We start from the raw sequence: 25,703 nt of genomic DNA on the forward strand, positions 1-25,703 counted from the left end.
TTCCGCCCACAGGTGCCAGCCGCCGGGGCTCTGTCCAGGGTCTGCAGCCTTGTCCAGCAGCTCCATGTCGCCTACAGCAGCCTGGCCTCCGGCCTCCAGGGCCTCCCCGCCGAGCTCCGGTGGCAGCTCAGGCAGGCGCGGCACAGCCTCTGCGAGCTGCACAGTGTCGTCTCCTGTGCCGCCTCCGTGGCGGAGCTGCCGGCCGAGCGCCTGGCCCAGAGCCGCCAGGGCGTACGCCAGGCGTGGCAGGGGCTGGAGCAGCTGCTGGAGAGCATGCAGCACAGCCCTCCGCTCAGCTGGCTGGTGGGGCCCTTCACCCTGCACCCCGATGGGCAGCAGCTGTAGGAGCCCCTCCCCCGCCCGAAACCAGCCCCAACCCCCGGAAGCTCCGGGCCCTGCCGGCTGGCGCCCCACCTTTCTCCCAGAGCACAGCTGGCCCCTTTGGCCGAGGAGCCCGGGGCGGCTAAGACCCTCGACGGCGGCGGGGGGGCCCGGGCTTCGCCTGAAGATCTCAAGCAAGCGCTTCATTTAGGAACAAAAAGGGGAATCGTGCCTGTCTTGAAGGTTCCCCACTCAGCACCCCCAGTAGGGCCCTTTTATCTTTTACCTCTGGGGGGGTCTTCCACCCCAGCCTGGGCCCTCTAGCTATACCAGCTTGGCAGGCAGCCCCGCTCCTCCATCCTGGGCTCCAGGCAGCTCCGTCCTCGCTCTGAAAGCCTACACCCCTCAGCAAACAGCGCATGCCAGAAGGTACCAGAACGCCACCATCATCCTGAGGCAGGTAGGCCCCCACCGCCTCTGCCGACCCAGCCCAGGGGCTTCATGAAGGCAAAGCCGCAGCAGCCACTGACAGCTGAGGACCGGACTGTCCGGGCGGGGGTGGGGTGAGTACACATCCCTTCCTGCTGCAGCCCACTAACCCGGCAGCGCCCCCTGGTCATGGGTGATCACAAGGATCCCACAGATGATGTTCTCAGGTCCCTGGGCCCAGAGGCTGCCAATGAAGGAATAAAGGGGCTCCCTCACAAGGGATGGGGCCCTAGGGAGCACGTGACAAAATGTGCTCGGGGGACTTCCCAGGTGGTCCAGTGGTAAGGACTCTGTGCTTTCACTGCCGAGGGTGCGGGTTGGATCCCTGGTCGGGGAACTAAGATCCCACAAACCACAAGGCGCGGCCAGAAAAACCAAAAACAGAAAAACGTGCTCGACACACGTTCAGGTCACGTGCTCCAGGCCGGAGACCAGCAGCCCCGGGACAAGGGCCCCTTCCTTCCCGCCGTGCTCTCCCTGGATCCTTGGGGCACCCTGCGAGGTGGGCTGCACATGGGAAGGTGGGACAACAGAGGGCCACTCCCCCTGCTCCCCGGGAGATGCTGAGGGAGCTGCTGCGTCAGAATTCCAGCGGCCCGAGGCTTGTCAAGCCCCCACTTCCCACGCCCGCAGCCCCCCTATCTGGCCACCTCCTTGACGGAGGAAGCAAAGAGGCCCCGCTTCTCAGAAATCACCAGGTGCTCCAAGCCCTGGGACGGATGGGCCAGCTCTCCCCAGAGGGTCACCACGGCTGCCAGGGGCCACGAGGGGCCCTGCACCACAGGAGCTGGCCGAGGCAAGACACGGGGACCAGTCCGGGAACTTCCCCGAGCCCTTCCTTCCTCACTCCCCATCACGGACGGCCATCGGAGGGGGTGACACTGGAAACAGTCGTTCACGGAAACCGAGCTCAGCGACAACCAAATCCAACCAAACCAAACCAAACCTAACCAAACGGGGCAGGGGCGGGGCCGGTATGCCAAGCCCAGGGAGCAAAACCACACCACACCTCTCTCTCAGCCGGGACAGAGGGGCTCGGCCACCGGCAGGACAGGGGACACACGGTAGAGGCCACCGTTTAACCAGCAACCGCCGTGTGCAGATGCCTGGCTGGGTGCTGCACACACATCCCCCCACACCTGAATCCAAGCGACAGGTGAGCACAGAGAAGCCCAGAGCGTGGGGTGTCACTCGGCCCACGTCACACAGCGAGGCCTGCCCCCAACAACACCCATGCCCTGTGAACATCGAGGACAACAGACAGCCCTCAGCATCCCTCCTGGTACTTTTGGAAAGGCCTTGCTCACTGCCTCCGTCAGCCCTGCAGGGCCTGGAGCACCATCAGAACCAAATTCATATTCGCTGTTCACGGTGACCCTATGGCTTAAAACCCTCTGTCCCTGGACGGCTCCTTGACAACTGCAAACCAGACACGCTAGAAAACCGAGCCAATAAAAGCAACTTTTTTTTTTCATTAAAAAAACCCTTTATAGTCATTTCATGTCCGTTGGAAATCACAGAAATTAGGCAAAAAAAAAAAAACCCAGGGGGACAAATACAAACGAACAACACAGCGTCTCCCCAACAGTTCTCTGCTCCCTGGGTGCCGGGAAGGAGCCAGGCAGGCCTCGGGGCAGCTGCGCCTGGCGGCGGGGCCCGGCCGCAGGCTGCCCGGCTCAGCTGTCCTCGTCGTCCAGGGACTCCGAGTCCACCCGCAGCCTCTCTCGCTCCTGCCGCTCCTTCCCGGGCCCGTCCAGGTCGGGGCCCTCCCGCGCGCTGCTGGTGGAGGACAGCACGGGCGGGCGGGGGTGAGCAGGCCCCTTGCTGTCTGTCTCCTTCCTTCCACCTACAGAGACCAACAGCCCTCGCCCCCAACCTCCCCCTGCCGTGCCTGCGGCCCCGGCTGCTCCCGTGGCGGGTGTCAGGAGGGAGCCACCCTCCTAGAGCTCAGGCCCAGGCCAGTCAGCCCCGAGCCCAGAGCTCCCTCCGAGGGGCCTGGGGGTCAGTCAGCATGTGGGAGACTGCTGTCCCTCTGGCCCTTACCCACTGGGAGCAGCTCAGACACCGGGCTGCCTTCTCCGGAAGTTGCCCCTGCGGCCCCGGCGACACTTACTCGTTGTGTAACGGGTCTTCAGAGGAGCCGCCCCCCGGCCCCTCCTCTGAGTTCTGTCCTTCATCCGGCTCCTTGTCCTCCATGCTCTCCCCCTTCTGGGACGTGGCCTCCCCGTTCACAGGGGCTGCGAGATCTGCAGGGAGAGAGGCTCGTGGGACGCTGTGGGGCAACCCCCCTGCAGAGAGCGAGCAGCGTGCGAGCACCCGCCTGTGCACCTGAATTCACCCGCACCCCCGAGCCACCGGACACACGGGGGCGGCCGGCTGCGTGGGGCTCTTCCTCCAGCCGGCCCCTGGCCCGTCCACGCAGCCTGAAGATGGGAGGGGCCGGTAAACAAACGGCCGTGGGCAACACCGGGGAAAGCCTGCCACGGCCGTGTCCAAACAGACGTAAAGAGAAACGCCCCCTCTGTGCTCTCCCCCGGGCAGCCTCGGCTTCAACTAAGCCCTCTCGGTGCTGGCCTTACGGGCTGCTCCAAACATCTCTCACCAGGACCGCATGACCCCAGCAGGAAGGAACGCTCTCCTGTCCCCGCAGCCACTGTCCCCACCGCAGACACCCTTTCTCCTCTCAGCCCACCCGTGGCCCTCCCCTCCCAGACCTCTGCGACCGCCCGTCCCAAACACACTCGCGCACCTGGCCGCACACACACACAGCCTCCCCTGCTAGCTGGCTCTGAGGGTCTGGATGGAGCCTATGAGCAGCACAGGGGCGTGTGGCCCGGACACCAGCTGCCTTGGGGACACAGCCAGCCTGCGCAGCGAGTACCGACAGGTGGCGCCACCTGGGCGGTCTGCTCAGAGCCCCGCCCGCCAGCTCCTCACCAGCGCTCGTCTCGTCCTCCGCCCTCTCCGCAGGGGCCTCCTCTCCAGCCAGTATCTCCTCGGCCTTCTCCGGCCCAGTTCTGGTCGCCTTCTGGATGGCCTCGATCTTTGGTCCCAGGACCCGAGACTTGAGCCGGGCGTAGACCTCCGCAGCCTTCTCCATCACCTCCTTGTTGGCCTTGTAGCGGCGGATCTGGCCCACCAAGAGGCCTGGCTCAGGGGGCGCAGCCACCTCACCCCCCGCCCAAGACCCTCCCCCATCACCGCACCCCGCAGCGCCTCCCGTGCACACGGCTTCCTCCTCGCTGACCACAGGCGGCCGTGGCCGGAAGCCCAGCGCCCCAAGCAGACCCGTAGCCCCACCACCAGCCCCTTCAACCCCTGGGCTCCCGCCGCACCTTCTTCAACGTGGCCACCACGTCCGTGTTCTTCTGGAGGATCTGTGAGGTCACCTGCAGGGTCCCTAGTTCCTCTAACGCGTTCAGACACCTCTTCACATCCTGCGGGGCAGCGAGGGCAGCGAGGAGGGTCAGCGCCTAGCTGCGGGGGTTCTAGGGGGCCCAAGAGGGCAGAGAAGGACACCCTGGGCTGAGCAACAGGGAGCCCCGGGGACGGTGGTGAAGCACCCAGAACTCGAGGGGTCTTGGGGCCTCGCGTGGCATCACCTGGTGGGAACGCAGAGCACTGCACTCAGGAGGCCAAGCTGGGCCCTTATCTGGTGGACGCCCACGCGAACAAGGACCCTGCCCTGCGCATGCGGCCTGACTTTGCCTCAGCGTCCCCAGACTTCTCAGGGAGCTCGAGCGATGAGGGGGCAGGGGAACTGAGACATGACCTCTGCACCCCGAGGAAGGTCTCACCGGATTGTCAACCTTCAGGGCGAACTTGATCTCGCTGTGCAGCTTCTGAAGCTTCTCCTCCACGGAAGGTTCTGTGGCCAAGAGAGAAGGCAGCGCCCAGGCCTGAGCGGGGTCCCTGGTGATGGGAGCCGGCTCCTCCAGGGCCGTCCCTCCTCCCGTTCGGCGACCTCAGGCTGCAACCAGGGCTGGGCAGCTGGCCCCTCACCTTTCTTCTTCTCAACCTTCCGGTCTGGTGGGAACCCTTCTGACCGCTTCCGGGTCCGTTCCACCTTCGCGGGCCTGTGGAGAGTCGTGCCCTTAGAAGGCCCCTGACCAATGTCCCCACTGAGGGCCGGGGGCCTGTGGGGGGACCCATGGCCGCTGCAGAAGGAAACCATCAGGAGGCCCGGGAGGCTGGGAGGAGGAGGCTCAAGGCCCGCCTGACCTGGTCTACGGCAGCACCTGAGAGGACCCAAGACATAACCCTTCCTCTAGAAAGTAAACAATGTGAAAGCCCAGAAATTTTTTTTTTTTTTTTTTTTTTAAACAAGTGGTTCAGGGTGAGTGGCTAGTTACGTAGACCCCAGCGCATGAGTGACTCTGATACGATGCTGGGAAACGGCGGCAGGCGTGTCACCGAGCCTTCGATTCTACATCCTGCTCGGCAGCCTGGCTGCCACGTTCCCAGGGGGCAGGTTCGTTTACTGATGGCCGGGATTCCACACAGAAAGTGGGCAGGGAGATGGGCTCTGTGCTCCCACCTCAGTGGGCCTTGGACTTTAAAAAGCCTGAGAGCCACTGGTCTGGGGACAGTCTCTCCTCCTGAGCACTGGCGACACGGGGGCCACGTCATCCTCTGTGGGGCTCCATCCTGGGCACTGTGGGGAGAGGGGCAGCCTCCCTGGCTCCACCCACTGGATCCCAGGAACCGCCCCCCATGTGACCACCACAGATGTCCCAGGACACTGCCCGGTGTCCCCTGGGAGCAGGGTCACCCCGGGGGGAGAGGCCTGCTCTGGGGAAGGACCACAGACCTGGGCAGTGACTCCTGCATAACCTGATGGGGCCCTCCCTTGAGATGTGGGGACCCCCAGGGGGCTATGGGAGGAGTGGCAGTGCGGGAACGGACCTGGCCCGGGGCTTCTCCTCGGGGCGCCCTCTCTTCTCCTTCTGGCTGGGTCTCCGCGCGGGCTCTGTGCTTTGCAGGTGCAACTTCTTCGCTGATTTCTTCACCTGTAGCAGCCAGAGAAAGGGAAGGGCTGGAGTGGCAGGCGGCGTGGGGCTGCCCCAGACCCCTGAGCTGTTCCCTTAGAAACACAGTGTGACATTCCCTGCTGTCACCTTCGCCTGATGGGAGCTGATGGACTGGGCAGGATGGACCCCGTGTCCAGTCCATCCCCGGGCAGCAGCTTCTCAGGCCCTGAAAGGATCACCCAACAGTGGGGCAGCCCCACTGCATTCCCCTTGCCGAGCAAGACATCTCCCGTGCCAGGGAACTTGGTCCCCCTTTTGTGACAAAACGGAGAGCAGTGGGGAGAGAACAGGGCATTGTTCGGCTCCCCCACCCCTATCGAGTGGGATCCTGGGCTCAGACTAGAAGGTGATGGGCCCGGGGGGCTCGGATTCCTGGACTCAGGCTGGCCTGTGAGAGCCAGGAGGACAGGGAGCTGACGCCCTGTGGTCACGCATGGTGCTAACGGTCACCACCAACATGCACCAGAGGCCGAACTGCTCCCATGCTTACCCCACAAGCCGTTCCCCCGCAGCAGCCAGAGGGCACCTGTGAGCACCCACCCCCTCCTCTGCCGACAGCCCTCCAGGGTCCCACCTACCTCCCTTGGGGTAACAGCCCAAGTCCTCCACAAGGCCCTACATGACCTGCCCCGTCCCCTCCCCTCCTCCCTCTCCCCCCCTCGCTCACTCTGCTCCAGACACACGGGCCTCCTCGCTGTTCCTCCAACACACCAGGCATGGTCCTGCCCCAGGGCCTTTGCACGGCCATGCGCTCAGCCAGGAATGCCTCTCCCCCAGGTATCTTCTCACTTCATTCAGATCCTTACTTAATATGGGCTGCTCGCCTGAAGCCTCTGAGGTCTGCCCTCTTTGCGATGGAAACCCTCTCGCCCCCGCAGCTCACACCCCGCCCTGGCTTCCATCTCCTTGGCACCACACACCATCCTCAGGTGGTCCGCTGCCCGTCTCCCTCCCTCGTGTCAGCTCCTTAAGAGCGGGCTCTCTGTGTTTCCCTGACCGCTTGGCGCCCAGCACACAGCGGCTGCTGCACGGACGCCGCCGCACGCACCTCTCTGTCCAGCTCGGCCTCGGGCTCCGAGTCGGAGGAGGACTGGGGGCCCCGGCCGCGGCCCTTCCGGCCGCGCTTCTTGACGGGCTCGTCGTCGTCCTTGAGCTCGTCGCCGCTGCTGCCCGCGCTGCCCGCAGGCGCCGCCTCCCCGCGCTCCCGCCCCCGCCGCCGCTCCTTCTCCTCCTTGTCGCGCTCGCGCAGCCGCCGCAGCTCCTCCTCCTGCTCCCTGCGCCGCCGCGCCTCCAGCTCACGCCGCCGCTCTTCGTCCCGCCGCTTCCACTCGCTGATGCGGTCCACCTCGTCGCTGTCGCTGGGGGTGCGGGCCGGTTAGGGCCCCCGTCCCGGCCTGCCCGCGCCCCCGCCCCGAGGGCCCCGCACCCACCTGTCGCTGCTCGAGGTGGTCGGTGGCCGCTCAGGCTTCGGTTTCCGTCCGCGGGGCTTGGGGGTAGGCTTCTCGGCTACGGAAGGCGTCTCTCGGTGGGCGTTCCCCCCCCCACCACCACCGCCAGGCCAGGCCCAGGCCCAGGGCAGCACCCCACCGCCTGCCTACCTGGCTTCCTGCCCCGAGGAGGCTTCTTTACGGACACGTCCGAGTCGGAGGAGGAGGAGCAGGAGGAGGAGGAGGACGCCGACCTCGCCACGGCCACAGGCTCAGCCTTCGCCCCGTCCGATTCTGCTTTGGAGTCCGAGTCGGAGGCTGACGGCGCCTTCTGGGGGAGGCCGGGGGAGGTGAGAGCAGCCAGGGCGAGGGGGCCCCAGGCGTCCCTGCAGCGCCCCGCCCCACCCAAACCCACAACCCTTCGTTCTGGCCCAGAACCCCAGACATACACATGCACACACCACACTCACACGCTCATGCACACATACTTGTGTACACACAATACACTTGCACACGCTCATACATGCCTGCTTGCACACAACACACACGCACATACATCACACTTGCACACAGGCGCGCGCACGCGTGCATTCTCTCTCTCATGGGGCCCCTAAGAGTGCTTTGCCCCCTTCCGATGCCAGCATCCCAGCATCCCGTTTTCCAAACTGGCCTCTAAGGCCCTCTCGGGGGCAGCAGCGGCTGGGTGGTCTCCTGCTCCGGGGAGGTGCTCTGTGCACACGGCACTCGGAAACCATGGGCCAAAGCCATGAGTGAAGGTGGAGGCGGATGTCAGCGGGCCCCGGGGTCTCCCTGGGGCCTACAGCCTCCCCTCCTCCAAAACGGACTGACCCTGACCGCAGACCGTGGCTGGTGACCGTGGGGAGATGCTTGAGGAGCTTCCACCGGCCGGTGTGTGGGAACAAAATAAAACACCCGTACCTTTTTCTTCCGTCCTGGAAGGGGGCCCCGCCGTGGGGCCCGGACCACGGCTTTCTTCTCGGGGGTGAAGTCCTGGGCGGAGATAAGGGAGCTGGATGTGGTGCCCACCGGCCGGCTACCCCTCGGCGCCCCCCCCGGTGCATCCCTCCCCCTGGGCACCTGCCCGGGGTCCGGCCAGCTGCTCACCTGGTCACTGGTCTTCTCTGACTCGGAGGAGCTTTCCGAGTTCTCCTCCTCGGATGGAGACATGCTGGCTTGATCCAGGTCACTGGAGGCCTTTCGAGCTCGTTTTGAGACCGACATCTGGAAGGGGAGCAGCCCGGACACATCAGCAACTGAGAAAGCCCGTGTGCTCGGGAAACTTTGCGGGGAGGAGGGCAGGGACCCCTTTGAGAATCTGATAAAAACCAGGGATACTGATCCTAGAAGACATGATGCTCAGTGAAAGAAGCCAGACACAGAAGGACAAATACTGTGTGATCCCACTCACAGGAGGTCCCTAGAGAGTCAGACCCACAGAGACAGGAAGTAGATGGTGGGCGCCAGGGGCTGGGGGAGGGGGAGGGGGAGTCAGTGTTTCCTGGGGACAGAGTTTCAGTTTGGGAGGATGAGAAAGTTCTGGAGGTGGATGGTGGGGATGGTTGCCCAACGGTGTGAATGTAAAATGCTACTGAACTGTGCGCTTAAAAATGGTTAAGATGGTGAATTTCACGTTGTGTGTATTTTACTACAATTTAAAAAAATGAAGAATACAAACCAGGGATCCTTCCCCCAGAAAAACACATACACATATGTTTTGCAACTAGATAGAGGTGGTGGTTGCACCACACTGTGAATGTATTAAATGCCACTGAGCTGTACGTTTTAGAACGGTTAATTTTATGTGAATTTCACCTCAATAAGAAAGATTTTTTAAACACACACACACATACAATTCTGAATTAGGTTTCAGGGGTTCACAGACTCCCAGATGCCCACTCAAAGAAGCCAATTTAAGAAACTGTATAAAGGAAGAACTGAGGAGGCAAAGAGGACTGAGCTTTGGACACAGATCTCAGCCCACTGACGCCTGGTCCTCCCCGTCAGGGCGTGGGTTTAGGTGCGATGCACCTCTGCCTCTGTCCCGTTACAGCCCAGACTCGCTGGTTCTCGTCACAAGCACTTACTGAGAGCATCTTGCCTCCTCCGGGGCCTGACCAAGGCCAGGGTACGATGGGCTGCGCTGTGTTCCCCCAAAACGCATACAATGAAGCCCTGACCCCCAGGACCTCAGAATGTGACTATTTGGAGATGGGTCTTTGAAGAGAGAATTAAAGTAAAACGAGGTATTAGGGTGGCCCTGACCCAATATGACTGGGGTCCTTATAAGAAGAGGAGATTAGGACACAGACATGCACAGAGGGAGACCACGTGAAAAGATGGTGGACACACAGAAAAACAGCGACAAAAGAACGTTAACTAGAGAGAGCACAAAGCTGACCCGGCGGAAAGCCATAGCCACACCCCCAAAAATGGAGAAAGGAACACCAATAGGTGTGTTCCCAGCTAGGGTGCTGGGTTACGAGGGAAGAGGTCGTCTAAATGTCTCCCTAGTGTGGGGGAAAGGTGTTGTAATAATGACTTACATTCATTTAATGCAAAGTTGGCCAAAAAACCCCAAAAAACAAAACCTGAATACATACTAACCTACAAGTAGTGGTTAATATCTAAGAGGTAGGATGGGGCGGCCATTTATTTTCAACATATTTCTGTCTAACTCCTCCAATAACTGTAAACAGAAACAACAAGGACTTTTAAAAAACGATGCCAGGGACTTCCCTGGTGGTCCAGTGGTTAAGAATCCGCCTTCTAGCAACCTAAGTGTCCATCGACAGATGAATGGATAAAGAAGATGTGGCATATATATACAATGGAATATCAGCCATAAAAAGAAACAAAACTGAGTTATTTGTAGTGAGGTGGATGGACCTAGAGTCCGTCATACAGAGTGAAGTAAGTCAAAAAGAGAAAAATACCGTATGCTAACATATATATGGAATCTAAAAAAAAAAAAGGTTCTGAAGAACCTAGGGGCAGGACAGGAATAAAAGACACAGACGTAGAGAATGGACTTGAGGACACGGGAAGTGGGAAGGGTAAGCTGGGACAAACTGAGGGAGTAGCATGGACTTATATACACTACCAAATGTAAAACAGATAGCTAGTGGGAAGCAGCCGCATAGCACAGGGAGATCAGCTCGGGGCTTTGTGACCACCTAGAGGGGTGGGATAAGGAGGGTGGGAGGGAGACGCAAGAGGGAGGGGATATGGGGATATACGTGTGCATATAGCTGATTCACTTTGTTATACAGCAGAAACTAACACAACATTGTAAAGCAATTATACTCCAATAAAGATGTTAAAGGAAAAAAGAAAAAGAAAAAAAAAAAAGAATCCTCCTTCCAATGCAGGGGGCGGGGGTTTGACCCCTGGTCGGGGAAGTTAAGATCCCACATGCTGCGGGACAACTAAGCCTGCACGCTCTAGAGCCGGCACACGCCACAACTAGAGAGCCCACGTGCTGCAACTACTGAACCCACGCACCACAACTAGAGAAGTCCTCACGCCGCAACGAAGAGCCCGACACAACTAAGACCCGACACAACCAAATAAATAAATAAATAAATAAAATATTAAAAAATAATCATAACGTTTAAGGACAAGGAAATGCTCATCTATTAGGTGGAAAAACAGCACGACACATTACGTGCGTGATTGCCAATTCCACACTTTACATACCCACCCCGCCCGTGAGGCACACACAAGATCACGGAGAAACACATCAGGATGTTTCTAGTCCTTGGCGCAGAAACCCCCTCAGATAGTTCAGGCATTTTTCACCGGCTTCTTTATGCTTTTCACATCTTCTAACTTATCTACGATGAGCATGGCTTATTGTTATAACTGGAACCAAAAGCAAAGGTTATTTTTAAAAATCATAAAAACAATGCCTTACTCTATCAAAAGAATTTGCTGCTAGGTCCTGGTCCTTTCATTCTGCACCCAAATATTCGGAAGCAGTCAAAAGGCAGAGAAGAGGGGGAAAAAGGCAGGAAAGAGAATCTCTCCAAGAGAACTTAAAACTCACATCCACACAAAAACTTGTACACGAATGTTCACAGCAGCGTTATTTGTGATGGCCCCAAAGCAGAAACAACCCAAATGTCCATAAACGGATGACAGATAAACAAAGTGTGGTCCAGCCACACCCGGGAATATTGCTCAGCCACGAAAAGGAGAGAAGCCCTGACACTCGCTACCACATGGATGGACCCTGAGGACACGATGCTCAGTGAGAGAAGCCAGACACAGAAGGACACACGGTGTGTGATTCCACTGATGGGAAACGTTCAGAACAGGCAAGTTCCACAGAGGCGGATTCCTGGTTACTAGAGGCTGCGGGTGGGGATGTGGGGGGACTGCCAGTGGGGACGGGGTTTCTTTTTGGGGTGATGGAAAGTTCTGGAACTGACAGAGGGGATGCTGGCACAACTTTGTGAATGTACTAGAAACCGAAAGAAGGAAAGGGAGAAGAGCAGGCGGCCAGATGGAACCTGTGGAGGGAGGAGGAAGGGCGGGAGGAGGAAGGACCCCAGCCCCCCACAGGACAGCTGTGCCCGCTCCACCCCCGTGCCCCTACCTTCAAGGCCACTGCCTTCCGCTTGAGGCCGCTGTTGTCACTGCTCTTATCCGAGTCCGAGTCGCTCTCCATCCTGTCGCTGGCAGCTGCAGTGGTCACGGCTGTGACGGCCATGACCCCCCGGTCCTCGTCGTCCTCACTGCCACCTGCCGGGTCGGCTTCAGGGGCCTCGCTGTCGGAGGAACTCACCGGCTGGGGGTGGGGACAGAGACAGCAGGTCACCACCAGGTGTGGCCCACAGGACAGCAGCCACTGGCCGGGTCTCAAGTGTCAGGGTCTGGCCTGCTCGCTCTCCAAATGCGGGAACTGAGGCCCAGAGAGCTCCAAGGGGGACTTCCCTGGCGGTCCAGTGGTTAAGACACTGTGTTCCCAACGCAGGGGGCGTGGGTTCAATCCCTGGTCGGGGAACTAAGATCCCACACGCCGTGCGGCGCGGCCAAACAATATTAAAAAACAAAACAGAAAGCTCTGAGGACTGATGCGGCAGGACGAGATGGGCACGTGTGTGCTAGCCACTAGGATTCAAGCACTGCAGGATCTGAGGGCAAACCCTGGGCCAGTGACTTAAGCCCCTGTGTGCCTCATCCCACATCTGAGCAATGGGGCCGACAGCACTTTGGCCTCACAGGGCTGTGGCGAGGGTGAGACAGAAGTGGCATGTACTGAGGACAGTGCCCAGACTGGCAGGAGGTCCATCGAGGTTTGCTTTTTGTAAAAATTATTATTATTGCAATTACTGATGAGGAAGAAAATGACCTAGGACAGGACCTCTGGGTGCGAACTTCCAGGCACTTCTATTTCTGTTTTAGCCAAAATGCCTGCTCAGGCGGTAACAGCCGCAAAAATAGCAGACACGTAGATGGCACTTCTTCTGTGCTAGCCGCGTGCCGGGCTCATCTGCACACTCCGCTGCCATCTGTGAGCAGCAGCCAGGTGCCAGGCACTGTGCTAGGGAGGTGGGAGCGCCCAGACGTGAACACGGCACGGGCCCTGCCCCTGGGGAGCTTACAGTCTAGTGGGAGACCAACCACGGCCATGTGAACAGACCAGAGTCAGGGGGTGTGGAGGAAAAGGAACCCTCCTACACTGTGTGGGGGGGGAATGTAAAGTGGTTGCAGCCACCACGGAAAACAATATGGCGGTTCCGCAAAAAACTAAGAATAGAGCTACCACATGACCCAGCAATCCCACTCCTGGGCATATATCCAGAGAAAACTATAATTCGAAAAGATCCACGCACCTCTATGTTCACAGTAGCACTATTTACCATAACCAAGACACGGAAACAACCTGAATGTCCATCAACAGATGAATGGATAAAGAAGATGTGGTACGTATACACATTGGAATATTACTCAGCTGTAAAACAGAATGAAATTATGCCATTTGCAGCAACATGGATGGACCTAGCGATAACCATACTAAGCAAAGTAAGTCAGAAAGAGAAAGACAAATACCATACAATACCACTTATATGTGGGATCTAAAATATGACACAGGGAATTCCCTGCTGGTCCAGTGGTTAAGACTCTGCGCTTCCACTGCAGGGGGCATGGGTTCAATCCCTGGTCGGGGAACTAAGATCTGGCATGCCGTGTGGCACAGCCAAAAATTAAAAAAAAAAAAAAAGGGTAAAAAGTGCCACACGAAGTAGGTCAAGCCCAAACCTGAAACGCTGGGAGAGAACCATCAGGCTTTCAGGCGGATTTCCCTCACACCTCTCCTCCAGGGCGTCGCTTTTCTCTGGGGCACCCCTGGTGAGTGGAGAAGGGAAAGGACGTCCCCGGTTCTTCACGGAGGAAACAGCAGCTTGGAGTGTGAGTGACTAAATGGAGGGTCCAGGACCCTCCTGATCGTCTGCGGGAGGAACGGAGTCAGCCTCGTGGCAGCGAGAGCTAGCAGACACGAGGGATCACCTCTCTCCGTGTAGCATGTGGGGAGCTGTCATTCTCACTCTGCAGACAAGGCAAAAGGCGGCGTGATGGAGCCAGATCACACAGCGACTAAGCGACAGAGCTGGGGTGCAAGCCAGCTCTGCTGGGCCCCGAAGCCTGGCCCACTGGACACAGCTACTGCCTGTCACAAACCCCGGCTTGCTTCTGCTAAGCGCTCAACCACCTGTGGCCGGATGTGCGCCTCGACAACCGGGGAGGTGACTGGGACGAGTGGGCATGTTCCATAAGTGGGGAAACGAGGTCTCCGGAAAGGTAAGTGATTTGCCCTGCACTGTGCTTTGGGGATAAAGCCAGGAACTCTGCATCTCCTGGGCTCGGCCCACGAGACCTAACTACCTGCCAGCAAAAGTTTTGGGAAATCTGACCCCCATGGAGACGTCTGGAGGACAGGAACACTGGTGGCTCAGAGAGGAACCAGGAAATAAGGGCCAAGAGCCAGCTGACCTGCAACCATCCCGAGACCCACTGGTTGAGTGAGATGAGTGATGAGTGTTGGTCTCTTTCACTGTCTTTTTTTTTTGGCCTCACCGCGCGGCATGCGGGGTCTTAGTTCCCCGACCAGGGATCGAACCCGTGCCCCCTGCATTGGGAGCTCAGAGTCTTTTTTTTTTTTTTAGGATTGATTGACTGATTGATTGATTGCTATGTTGGGTCTTCGTTTCTGTGCTAGGGCTTTCCTTAGTTGCGGCGAGCGGGGGCCACTCTTCATCGCAGTGCGCGGGCCTCTCACTATCGTGGCCGCTCTTGTTGCGGAGCACAGGCTCCAGACGCGCAGGCTCAGTAGTTGTGACTCACGGGCCCAGTTGCTCCGCGGCACCTGGGATCTTCCCGGACCAGGGCTCGAACCTGTGTCCCCTGCATTAGCAGGCAGACTCTCAACCACTGCGCCACCAGGGAAGCCCGGGAGCGCAGAGTCTTAACCCCTGGACCACCAGGGAAGCCCCCTCTCACTGTCTTAATGGGTCGAGAGGGTGACAGAGGTGGAAAGGGAAGGTCAGGCCCAGCCTGGCCTCCTCGGTCCCCAACACCTCGCACCCCTGTGCCGGGTGCCTGATGTGCAACCGGCTCACCGTGTTCCCCCGACAGCCCCGTGAGAGCTCGTCGTACCCTGAGCCTCTGTTTTAGATGAGGAAACAGAGGCTCCGAGAGGTGACATCAACCAATCCCCAAAGAATACGGTGAACAGGAGGAAGAGCCAGGCCTCGAACCCAGGTCCACGCATCCACACAGCAGGGCTCTTACCCCAGGATCCATGTGTAGAGGTCCTTCTCTGGGCCCACCTGCCCCTCCAGGACCCCACCCAGCTTGTACCGACCAGAAAAGAACTTCAGCCTGGGAGACGGGAGGCCTGGGTTTTAGTTCCAGCTCAGCTCAAACCAGCTACTGGGACAGGTCCCTTTACCTCCTCTATCAGGTCACAAGGATGTATCAACTGGGATCCTTCTAGGTCAATCCTTCTCAACAAGGGGTGATTCTCTGCCCAGGGGGCATTTGGCAATGTCTAGAGACATTCAAATTGTCAAGATGCGCGGGGGTCTTGGCATCAAGTGGGCGGGGCCAGGGATGCTGCTCAACAGCCCACAGTGCCTAGGACGCCCCATGGAGAGGGAGAGAAGTTGAAAAACCCTGGTCTAGGTTTCTGAGGCCTCACGTTCTAGCTGGGTCCTTCCGGGCAATCAAGCGAACGCTCCGGGCCTCAGCGTGCCCAGCTGTAAAATGGAAAAGATGCCACCTACCCAGCCCATCTTGGGATTACTGGATATAGCTGGAACCACACTGAGATACCGTTTTCCACCTCCTGGCTTGGCAGGAGGGTGCGGGAACAGGCCCTGCCATACGCTCCTGGTGGGAGCACGCCGAGTTAAGGCTGTCAGAAAGAATGAAGCCATTCTCTGCACAGACGAGAGAGACCAATTGGGGGAATAAAGCCAAGTAGAGCATTACATGCTTCAAAAAAGCAAGCTATGTAGGGTTTTACGTGAACAAAGAATCTTGGAAGGACACACAAGGAACTGGTAGCTGGGGCTACCTTGAGAGGAAACTGAAACAGAACGGCCGAGAGGCAGGGCTGATCCCTCACTGTACGCCCTTTTGTACTTTTCAGTCTTGTACCAGGAGTCTGTACTCCCACTCAAAACGTAAAACTAAACGAAAACCTTATAGGATGAAAAGACAGACTGCCCGGGCACCCTCCAAGCGGTGCTTCCAAAAGCCTGCTGTGGACTGGCTCCATCAGAAGCATCTAGATAACTCGGGGGATGAACCACCTCAAGGTGCCCAGGCCTCAGCCCTAAACTACCACACCTAAACCTCTCGGGGTAGGGCCCAGGGATCTGCATTTTTAACCCAATGTTCTGTTTGGAGGCACACATGGGTCAGAGAACCAAACAGCAGTAATATGCTCTCACACCTATAGCTACTTCTCAACCTGGGGAGTCTGTATGGGGTGGGTTTAATGTCAAGGTTACACTATTTTTGAATTTCATTTCCTTGAGGGCAGGCATCTACGCGGTACTTCACAGGCTGAGGGTGCGTAATAAACATTAAATGGTGTGATGATTCACCAGGAGGCAATAAGCTTAGGACAAGACTAACCAGCACTTGGGCTGGGGCCAGAATACGGTCTCATGAAACTCAACTACCTTCAGGAACTTCCGATCCGTTTACCCAAGTGCGGAATGTGCAAAGCCCGGAGAGACGGCGGGGACCAAAGCAGGGGGAACATCCATCTCCCAGACCCATCACGGGAGGTAAAAGACACCACACACATGAAACGTGGGCCTGGCCCCTTGAGAAGGGGCTGCCAAACCCTCAGCACTGGAGAGAGCTCTCGAACGGACCCCAGGTTCTAGATCATGAGCTCCCAGAAGGCAAGAGGCGTGTCTGCTTCACCTAGGATTCCTCGTCCCTAGTGCGCCACATGGCATGCATGCGGCCGGGGTCTATACAGGAGTGTTTGCCGGGTCGGTGGGTAGACGGAGGCACAGGAGAGGCACACCCAGACCATCTCGAGACCCCGAGTTCTCAAGCAGGACCAGATGCTACAAAACTACTCGGTCCTTCTCTCACACAAACCAGACCCTCTCCGACTCCCGCTTCCCCGCCCACAGACCAGGAGGGAAGTCCGTTTCTTCCCTAACAGCAGAGGTCCGAGCCCTGCGGTCAATTCGCCGGGTCTTCCGGCCCACCTGGAGCCCAGCCCTGCTGAGGCCAGGCTACTCCACCTCCCCGCAACTCCCCTCGTCTGCATCTCGCCCCAAAACACCCAGAGCAAGGCACCCCTCTGCCACCCTTCCTCAGCTTTCCACGGCTTCGGTACGAATTTAACTTCAACTTCTCTAAATTCCCTTTTTTCCCTGAATGTTTCCAGACACTGATTTGCCACTGAGAATGTCATCTCTGTGACTCTTAGCACTTCTTTCCCACCTAAGCAAGAGCTCTCACGTCTACTAACTACAGCCTTTTTCCGAGTCTGAAATCTGGCAGTAATGGGGGAAGGAAAGGGTGTTACTGAAAGGAAAAAAATTTTTCTCCTTAGAAAACAAAAGGTTTCTTAGGAGCTCTAACGATGCTGTTTCACATTCAGGCTAAACCTAGAGCAGTGGGTCTCACCAGGAGGGATCCTGCACCCCTCCACCCGACACTCGGCAATGTCCGCAGACGTGTTTGGTTGTCACAACTGGGTAAAGAAGGAGCTCCTGGCATCGCGTGGGTGGGGCCAGGGATGCTGCTCCAACCCCGACAGTGCCCAGGACCGCCCTCACGGAGAACGATGAGGCCCCAAACATCAGCGGTGCCCAGCGGGAGGAGCCCTGTCCCAGAGGCCTCTCCTTTCTCTGTGGGACAAGCTAAGACCACCTCTGGTCCCCAGCGCGCTCGAGTGCCCGCCTGACCTGGGCTCCGCAGACCCCCGCCAACCTCCCACCCCCAGCATGGACTCACCAGAGGAGCACTGTAGCTGGCATGGGGGTTGTTCTGGATCTCCCACAGGCCCTCATTGAAGCCTTTCCTCTTGTTGGGTTTCCCGTACTTATCTTTACACTTGTCGTAGGGAAACAGGTCCTTGGGTCCCAGGAAGGCTCTGGAGAAAAGAACCACGGGCCGAGCCCAGGTGAGCCAGGCCACCCCGGGAGGCAACAGCTGGAAAAACTCCACCCCCAGCGGGGGACACTTACGTTTCGTGGGTACCAAAGAAGAAGATGGGGTACTTGTTGGGCGGGGGCTTCACGGCACCGTCGGCGATGTCATCGATCTGCAGTGAGAGGCCAGTCAGGGGGTGGCTGGGGGGTGGGGGACAGCTTCACCCACTGACCCAGGAAGTGACCAGGAAAACAGCCAAGTTACTTGGGGGAAAGCACGCTGGGAGGAGGGGAGCCTTCAGAGGAAGGCTCATCACCTTCCAATTAGGCATCTGCCTTCTTCTGTGCAACGCGCCCCCCCCCCCCCAGTTGCATACCTGTCCGCTCCCCCCAGGGTGCTCTCTCTTCCCCCAAGGTAGGTGTTTCACCTGGGCAAAGCCAAATATGGTCCTCTGAGCAGCCAGGGGCTGGGGCCAAGCCCAGCTTCTGTGAACTCCCAGGACCCCCCAAAGGACCCCCTCCTGCAAAGAGGCAATCGGTGATCAGTCTCCCAGAGGCTGCAGCTGGCAGCTCCAAGGATGCAGAGGGTGGGGGGTGGGCTGCAGGAGACAGGCCCGGAGCATCCAGGAAGTCCCACCCTCTCCCTATAGGCCCATGGGCTGCAGCAGCTGTCAGTCATTTCCCCACAGGAGGCTAGCAGCCCCTTCCCTTCCAATCAGGTGCTTGGAAGCATTCTGGGCTTAGAGAGCCAGCTGGAGCGGGGCGCGGAGGAGAGGGAGAAGCTGGTACTCTGGGAGGAAGGGAAGTGCCCGTAAAGTTTTATCACTCTGGTGCTTCCAAGAAAGTAAGCCCGAGCAAATCAGGTTGAGTGGGTTCTCTGGTCCCCATTAATTCCTTCCCGTCCTCTTCAAAGCCTGGGAGCTGCTGGAACCTTCCCTGCCCCCCTCACCCAGCTTCCTTCCTCAGTTCCCTGGGCTACTTTTCAAAGTCCCTGGGCCCTGGGCCCCAAACACCCATCCCAAGCATCCCGCTCCTGCACAGACACATCCCCAAACTCCGTCACGCTGAGGACCAGCCTGCCCGTGCCTTCCAGGCCCGCTTCTGCTCTGACCTCACCCAGGACCCGCCTCTGAGCCTGAGGCACAGGCATCCCAGCGGCAGCACCCGTTATGGACCACTCTCAGGGCTGCCTGGTTAGCAGTCCCTGAGCCCACTCCTGGCATCCTGTGGCGGCCTCTCTGCAACCAAACGCCCAGCTCTGTGTGATGCCCTTCTGCTTACTTCCACCCAGAGGGAGGGAGGGTCTGGCAGGGAACGAGGCTGAAATCTCCAGGCACCCCACAGTACTGCCCAGGCAACTCCTGAGCTCCTTCTGTTCCAGCCGAACCTTCAGCTTCATGCTTCTACTGCCTCCCCCTCCAAATTCCTTCAGTCCTAACATGCATATTCCACCAACATCAGTCCTGGGGTGACTTAGACCTGGGGATGGCAACAACCTCCTGGCCCCTCCTCCACACTGGCCTGCCCCACAGACAGTGCCTGAAACTCCACACTGCAGTTCTGAGACTCGCACTCAAGACTCCCTTCAGAACTGGACCCCTCGAACCATCTGGGTCCTCTGGATCCCAGCTTTCTCCAGAGGGGATCCCTAAAGTCCCCTGGGCCCAGCCCCCTCCCTCAGGAGCTCTCTCTTTCCAGCTTGAGTCCCCGTGACTGGCCTCTGATTCAAGCATCCCTCCACCCTGTGCTCCCACCAGCCTCCTCCACCAGGGTCTGGCGGGGGAGTCCTCACAGGGCACCAGTCCCCAGGGTCCCCCAAACAAGTCTTATTCCAATCTCCGGTCTCTGATGCCCCACATTTTCAGATCCAGTCCCCTCAGCTCCAGCGACCTTGTGAACACAGCACCCAGCCCTATTTCCAGCCCTGGTCCTGCTGAGCATCTCTCAACCTTGACCCTCAACTCTTCTCCCTTACTGGAACCCTCATCCATAGGCCCCCTTCATACGTGGCTCAGGACCCCCAGCCCCTCAGAACTTGGCTTCTTTTTGCCCCCCATAAAGAGGTCCTTCAGCCCGGAGCACCTCCTTCCCATTAGTTTGAACCCTCTCCTCAAATCCCAGATTCCTCAGCTCCCCTCACACCCACCAAACTCCTTCAGATTTGAACCCTGGCTCCTCAGGCCCCAGGTCCCTCAACCCCATGTCCCTCGGCTCTGGGACCCCCAGAGCGGGTCCCCCAGGCTCGGGGCCCTCCGCACCTCCGGCGCGCGGGTCGCTCAGGCCCGGGACCCCCAGACCTCCTGGCCCAGGTTCCCGCACAATCCCCGCGCGAGGGTTCCTCAGGAAGGGGACCGCCAGACCCCCAGGCACGCGAGTCCCCCAGGCCCGGGTCCCCCCAGAACCCAGGCGCGCGGGTTCCTCAGGCCCGGAGTCCCCCAGACCTCGGGAGCGCGGGTCCCTCAGGCCCGGGGCCCCTACTGCCCCACCCCACCCCCAACCCCCCGTCGCCTGGCCCATCTCCCTCGCGGCCTCACCCGGGCCGGCCAGTGCGGGTAGCCCTTCATCTTGGCGAACACCAAGTCCCCGGGCTTGAAGGCGTGCGGCATGCTGGCGGCGGGAGGCCCAGGCCGCGGGAAGCGGCAGCGGCACGGGCAGCAGCAGCAGCGGCGGCGGCGGCAGCGGCGGCAAAGGGAGGCGAAGCCGGGGGCGGGAGCAGGGCGCCAAGGGGGCGGGGGCGACGGCCTGGGTAGCGGGTCGGAGCGTGTTTATTGGCCTGCCCGTCGCCGGAAGTCCCGCCTTGCGGCCGTCACGGGCGGGCGACGCCGTCGCTCAGGACCACGTGCGGGGATAGAGGAGCAGGGGGACCAATGAGAAGAGGGGTTGGAGCAGAGCATGTTAACGGGATTGGATAACGGGTAGAGCCAAGGGGGCGTGACCCAGAAGCCTAATGGGAGGGGACGGAGGTTAAGGGAGGTGAAAGAGGAAAGGTAGGAGGAGGGAAACAGGCGCTCTGGGAGAGTAGAGGCAGGCAGCCAGGCTCCTTCGGGGCTGGGCTTAGGGTAGAGGGGCGGGCCATAGAACGCCACAGGAGGAGGGGCCTTAAGTAGGAAACATGCTATTGGATTACCACAGGAAAGAAGGCCCAATCACTGTAGGGGGCGCGTCATTAATAGCCTCCCGCTCCTGTGAGGAGGGGCATAATATAGAGCTGAAGGGCATTGGGTACCACGAGAGGAGCGGCTCAAGGTAGAGAACCGGCGTTAGCTATCACAGGAGGAAAGGCTTAAGCGGCTGTCCGCCATTGGATATCGCAATTGACGAGGTTCAACTCAAAATAGGGACGCGCCGTTGCCTGCTCGAGGGGGCGGGGCTTAGGGGTAGGGACGGGTCATGTGGGGGTCTGAGGATAAGCAGCCAAAAAATTCACAAAACACTTATTTCTTCACTCACGACAAGTTTATTGAGCACCATATGCCAGAGCCACAAAATACCCAATATTCATACTAATTCAGTCGAGAAAAATGTATTGAGCACTGCCTGGCCAAGTTATGTAATCTCTGCGCCTCAGTCTCCCAACCTGTAAAACGGGACTCATAATGGTACAGATCTTATAGGGGAGTAAGGATTAAATGACATCACCGCCCCTAAGGCTCTGGAAACTGTGCCTGGCAGCAGGAAATACTGGACGCACTTAGGTGCTGTTACTCCGGCTCCTGAAGTATCCAACGTCTAGCAAGGCAAAGAAATGTTAATTTCTTTGTAATTAAGACCCAGGGAAGGAACTCTGAATAAAATAGGATGCTTAAGAAAGAGCTGAATTGGGCTTCCCTGGTGGCGCAGTGGTTAAGCATCCGCCTGCCAATGCAGGGGACACGGGTTCGAGCCTTGGTCCGCGAAGATCCCACATGCAGCGGAGCAACTAAGCCTGGGCTCCACAACCACTGAGCCAGCGTGCCACAACTACTGAAGCCCATGTGCCTAGAGCCCATGCTCCGCAACAAGAGAAGGCACTGCAGTGAGAAGCCCATGCAGCGCAACGTAGAGTAGCAACGAAGACCCAACGCAGCCAAAAATAATAAATAAATAAAATAAATAAATTTATTTTTTTTTTAAAAAAGAGCTGAATAAAACAACAAGGTCCACTTTATAGCACGGGGAAGTATATTCAACATCCTGTGATAAACCATAACGGAAAAGAACATAAAAAACAATGTATGTATATGTATAACTGAATCACTTTGTTGTACAGCAGAAATTAACACATTGTCAATCAACTATACTTCAATTTTTTAAAAAAAGGAAAAAGAAAAAAAAAAAGGCTGAGTAATGCCAGAGACTTCGTCTATCATGGGGGAACAGAAGTATTTTCTGGAGGAGATAGTAGTTTAACCAGAGAGCTCAAAGATGACTAGAAATAGGTCCAGGTAGGGAGGTGGGCACTGGGAGGGCATTTAGGGCAGAGCGGATAGCAAAAGGGTCCGTTAAGGACCTATCATATGCCTTGTGAATATCAGTGACACGCTTGGGTTTTATTTTAACTTCTTGGGGAAGAAAAACCTGGAGGGATTTGATCACAGGGTACAGAGATAATACTTTAATCTCAAGAAACATCCTTATGCATGTGAAATACATCTCAAAAAGGCAGGTTTTTCTGTTTTTTGGGTTTTTTTACAAAGTTAAACAAAGACTTACCATATGAACCAGCAATTCCAACTCTATGTATCTACCCAAGAGAAATGAAAACAAACATCCACACCAAAACTTATACAGCTAATAGTTATAACAGCATTATTCACAAAAAGCAAAAAGGGGAAATAACCCAAATGTCCATCTATGGATAAATGGATAAACCAAATGTGGTATATCCTGATGATGAATTTTACCGCTGACTCTTCAGCAAGAGAAAGAAACGAAGGACCGATACACACTACAACAGGGATTAACTTCCAAAACATACTCGGTGATAAAAGCCAGACATAAGATCACATACTCTATGATTCCAACATCATATGACATTTGATAGAATGTCCAAAAAAGGCAAATTTTTCAAGACAGAAAGTAGATCAGTATTTGCTTTGAGCTGAAGGTAGGAATCTAGAGTGACTGCAAAGGAGTATGAGGTTTCTTTAAGGTGATGGAAAATCACCTTATGTTCTAAAACTAGATTGTGGTGATAGTCCTAGAGCTCTGTAAATATACAATAAAATTCATTGAATTGTACACTTAAAAAAGGTGAATTTTAGGGTATGTAAATGACATATCAATAAAGCTGTTTTTAAAAAGATTCCTGGGGCTTCCCTGGTGGCGCAGTGGTTAAGAATCCGCCTGCCAATGAAGGGGACAGGGGTTCGAGCCCTGGTCCGGGAAGATCCCACATGCTGCGGAGCAACTAAGCCCGTGCGCCACAATTACTGAGCCTGTGCTCTAGAGCCCGCGAGCCACAACTACTGAGCCCGCGTGCCACAACTACCAAAGTCCACGCTCCTAGAGCCCGTGTTCCGCAACGAGAGAAGCCACCGCAATGAGAAGCCCGCGCACTGCAACGAAGAGTAGCTCTCACTCGCGGCAACTAGAGAAAGCCCGCATGCAGCAACAAAGACCCAATGCAGCCAAAAATAAAATAAATACAATAAATAAATTTATTTAAAAAAATAAATTAAATAAAAATAAAAAAGATTCCTTAGGCTGCTGTGTGAAGAAAGGCTGTAGGTAACATTGCCAGATAAAATTCAGAATTACCAGTTAAATCTGAATTGTAGATATGCAACCAATACTTTTTTAGGGTAAGTATGTTCCATGCAATATTTGTGACATACCTATACTAAACAAGTACTTATTACACATTCTACAACATGGATGAACCCTGAGGCCATTATGCTCAGTGAAATAGACTAGTCACAAAAGGACAAATACTGTATGAGTCCACTTATAAGAGGTCCCCAGAGGAGTTAAATTCATAGAGACAGGAAGTAGAATGGTGGGACCAGGGGCTGGGGGAGGGGATGGAGAGTCAGTGTTTCATGGGGACAGAGTTTCAGTTTGGGAAGATGAGAAAGTTCTGGAGATGGATGGTGGGGATGGTTGCACAACAGTGTGAATGTACTTAATGCCACTGAACTGCACACTTAAAAATGATTAAAATGGTTAATGTGTTATATATATTTTATCACAATAAAAATAATTAATAATGCATATATCATGAAATAACACATAACAATATCTGACACATAGTTCTTTTTCAAATGGTTAAGATTGTAATTTTTTTTTTTTTTGCCGAGCCACTGGGCATGCAGGATCTTAGTTTCCTGACCAGGGATTGAACCCGGGCCCCAGCAGTGAAAGCGCCAAGTCCTAGCCACTGGACTGCCATGGAATTCCCTGTAAATTTAAATTATATATATAAAACAATAAAGTATTTGTATCTGAAATTCAGATCTAACTGGGCATTCCGTATTTTTATTTGCTAAATCTGGGCACCCTCACATAGAGGTAGAAATTGCACAATAAATGAGGAACTTGGTGCAGAGGGGTCTGGCCTAGGCCCGGGTACAGATGGGGATATTGAGGCCCAGAGAGGGGCGTGCCTTGCCTGAGGTCATACATCCAGTCCTTCCGAGGGCAAGAATGCCACTTCTCTGGGTCCCCACCTCCAGGGCCCTCCTGATTCAGTGCAAACTTCTCCTCCAGACCTTGAGCCAGTGCAGAAAACCAGAGACTGAGCTATGTCGAGCAGCTGAAAAAAGATCAGGCTCTGATGGAAGCCAGGGGGCAGAGTTCCCCAAGAGGGTTAGGAGGGCTCCCCCAAAGTGGCAGGCTGAGCGGGGAGAGGAGCCATGCCTTCCCGCCAAATCAGAGGCCACTGAAGCCAACGGCTGGGCCATTAGTCATCACCTGGGGAGGTGACTTTGCTTCCTGTTCCCTGAGAGATGGTGCCTGGCACCTGGCCGGAGGAGGCAAGGTGGGGAAGGTGCTGCCCTGCCCCAAGAACTGCATGGAACGTCTCCTTCTAAACAGCAGGTGACCTGAGCACCTACTGTGTGCTGCAGGCTTGAGCTCCAGTTTACAGCCTGGGCCATCAGCTTCCAATCCTATCATTTTTTAAAAAAATATTTATTTATTAAGGCTGTGCCACGTCTTAGTTGTGACATGCGGGATCTAGTTCCCCGACCAGGGATCGAACCTGGGCCCCCTGCATTGGGAGTGCAGAGTCTTAACCACTGGACCACCAGGGAAGTCCCTCAATCCTCTGATTAACAAATATTTACTGCCCACTTACCCAAGTAGAATAATAACTAAGATTTATTGAGCAGCTACTATGTTCCAAGTCACATATAGTAAGCATTTAACATGGTTCATTTCATTCCCCTGTCAGTTGTTATTTTTCACCCCTGCTTTCCATATAAGGAAACTGAGGCAGAGGGATAGCACCGGGGGATTGGAATCTGGGAGTGTTGGACATTTGCCCCAGAGCTTCTCCTTACCTGAGCTGTGAGGGTAACATTCATTCATTCATTCCTGCCTCATTCATTCTCCCCAGGAGGGTGTTGTCAGAAATGCAGAATCGCAGCCCCCTCAAGACCAGAGGCAACAAAATCTGCCTTTAAATAAGCTCCCAGGACTTGCCTGGTGGTCCACTGGGTAAGACTCCGTGCTCCCAAGGCAGGGGGCCTGGATTCGATCCCGCAACTAAGAAGTCCGCATGTCCCAACTAAGAAGCCCGTATGCTCCGACTAAAGATCCCGCACGCCGCAACAAAGATTCCACGTGCTGCAACTAAGACCCAG

At 56.5% G+C, this 25,703-nt stretch overlaps 2 protein-coding genes and 1 non-coding gene across 7 annotated transcripts in view; 1 reads left to right on the forward strand and 2 right to left on the reverse strand.

Moving 5' to 3' along the window:
* The window catches only part of PLIN4 (perilipin 4), a 15,239-nt gene extending 10,365 nt beyond the window's left edge, over window positions 1-4,874 (forward strand). For both annotated transcript variants that reach the window (XM_059918720.1, XM_059918719.1), the window contains one exon: window positions 13-4,874. In XM_059918720.1, the coding sequence (XP_059774703.1) occupies window positions 13-345 (333 nt within the window). In that variant the 3' untranslated portion in view covers window positions 346-4,874. The remainder of the gene's footprint in view (window positions 1-12) is intronic.
* On the reverse strand, window positions 2,276-20,628 carry HDGFL2 (HDGF like 2). 4 transcript variants are annotated; one of them, XM_059918723.1, is made up of 16 exons: window positions 20,454-20,621; window positions 18,016-18,092; window positions 17,783-17,921; window positions 11,886-12,077; window positions 8,393-8,509; window positions 8,207-8,278; window positions 7,439-7,595; window positions 7,271-7,346; window positions 6,889-7,198; window positions 5,716-5,819; window positions 4,813-4,886; window positions 4,608-4,678; window positions 4,146-4,247; window positions 3,748-3,940; window positions 2,924-3,056; window positions 2,276-2,589 (listed from the first exon to the last, which is right to left on the reverse strand). In XM_059918723.1, the coding sequence occupies exons 1-16, from the start codon at window positions 20,523-20,525 to the stop codon at window positions 2,487-2,489; spliced, it is 1,992 nt and encodes a 663-aa protein (XP_059774706.1). In that variant the 5' UTR covers window positions 20,526-20,621; the 3' UTR covers window positions 2,276-2,486. The 4 variants fall into 4 exon arrangements, with proteins under 4 accessions (XP_059774706.1, XP_059774705.1, XP_059774704.1 ...); XM_059918722.1 differs by having other exon boundaries at window positions 2,276-2,586; window positions 7,439-7,598; XM_059918721.1 differs by having other exon boundaries at window positions 7,439-7,598.
* A 4,450-nt stretch (window positions 20,629-25,078) lies between these two features.
* TRNAG-CCC (transfer RNA glycine (anticodon CCC)) lies at window positions 25,079-25,151 on the reverse strand. Its single transcript has one exon. It is a non-coding gene; the product is annotated as a tRNA-Gly (tRNA).
* Window positions 25,152-25,703: the final 552 nt, after the last annotated feature.

Source organism: Balaenoptera ricei, chromosome 3, assembly GCF_028023285.1.
Source record: "Balaenoptera ricei isolate mBalRic1 chromosome 3, mBalRic1.hap2, whole genome shotgun sequence".
Lineage (NCBI taxonomy): Eukaryota > Metazoa > Chordata > Mammalia > Artiodactyla > Balaenopteridae > Balaenoptera > Balaenoptera ricei.

Excerpts from the sequence above, each read along its gene's own strand:
- HDGFL2 (XM_059918721.1), bottom strand. The coding sequence starts at position 20,525 with ATGCCGCACGCCTTCAAGCCCGGGGACTTGGTGTTCGCCAAGATGAAG. Across the intron at positions 8,279-8,392 it reads CAGAGAAGACCAGTGACCAG|GACTTCACCCCCGAGAAGAA; the intron begins GTGAGCAGCTGG and ends ATCTCCGCCCAG. Across the intron at positions 7,599-8,206 it reads TTCCAGGACGGAAGAAAAAG|AAGGCGCCGTCAGCCTCCGA; the intron begins GTACGGGTGTTT and ends GGCCTCCCCCAG.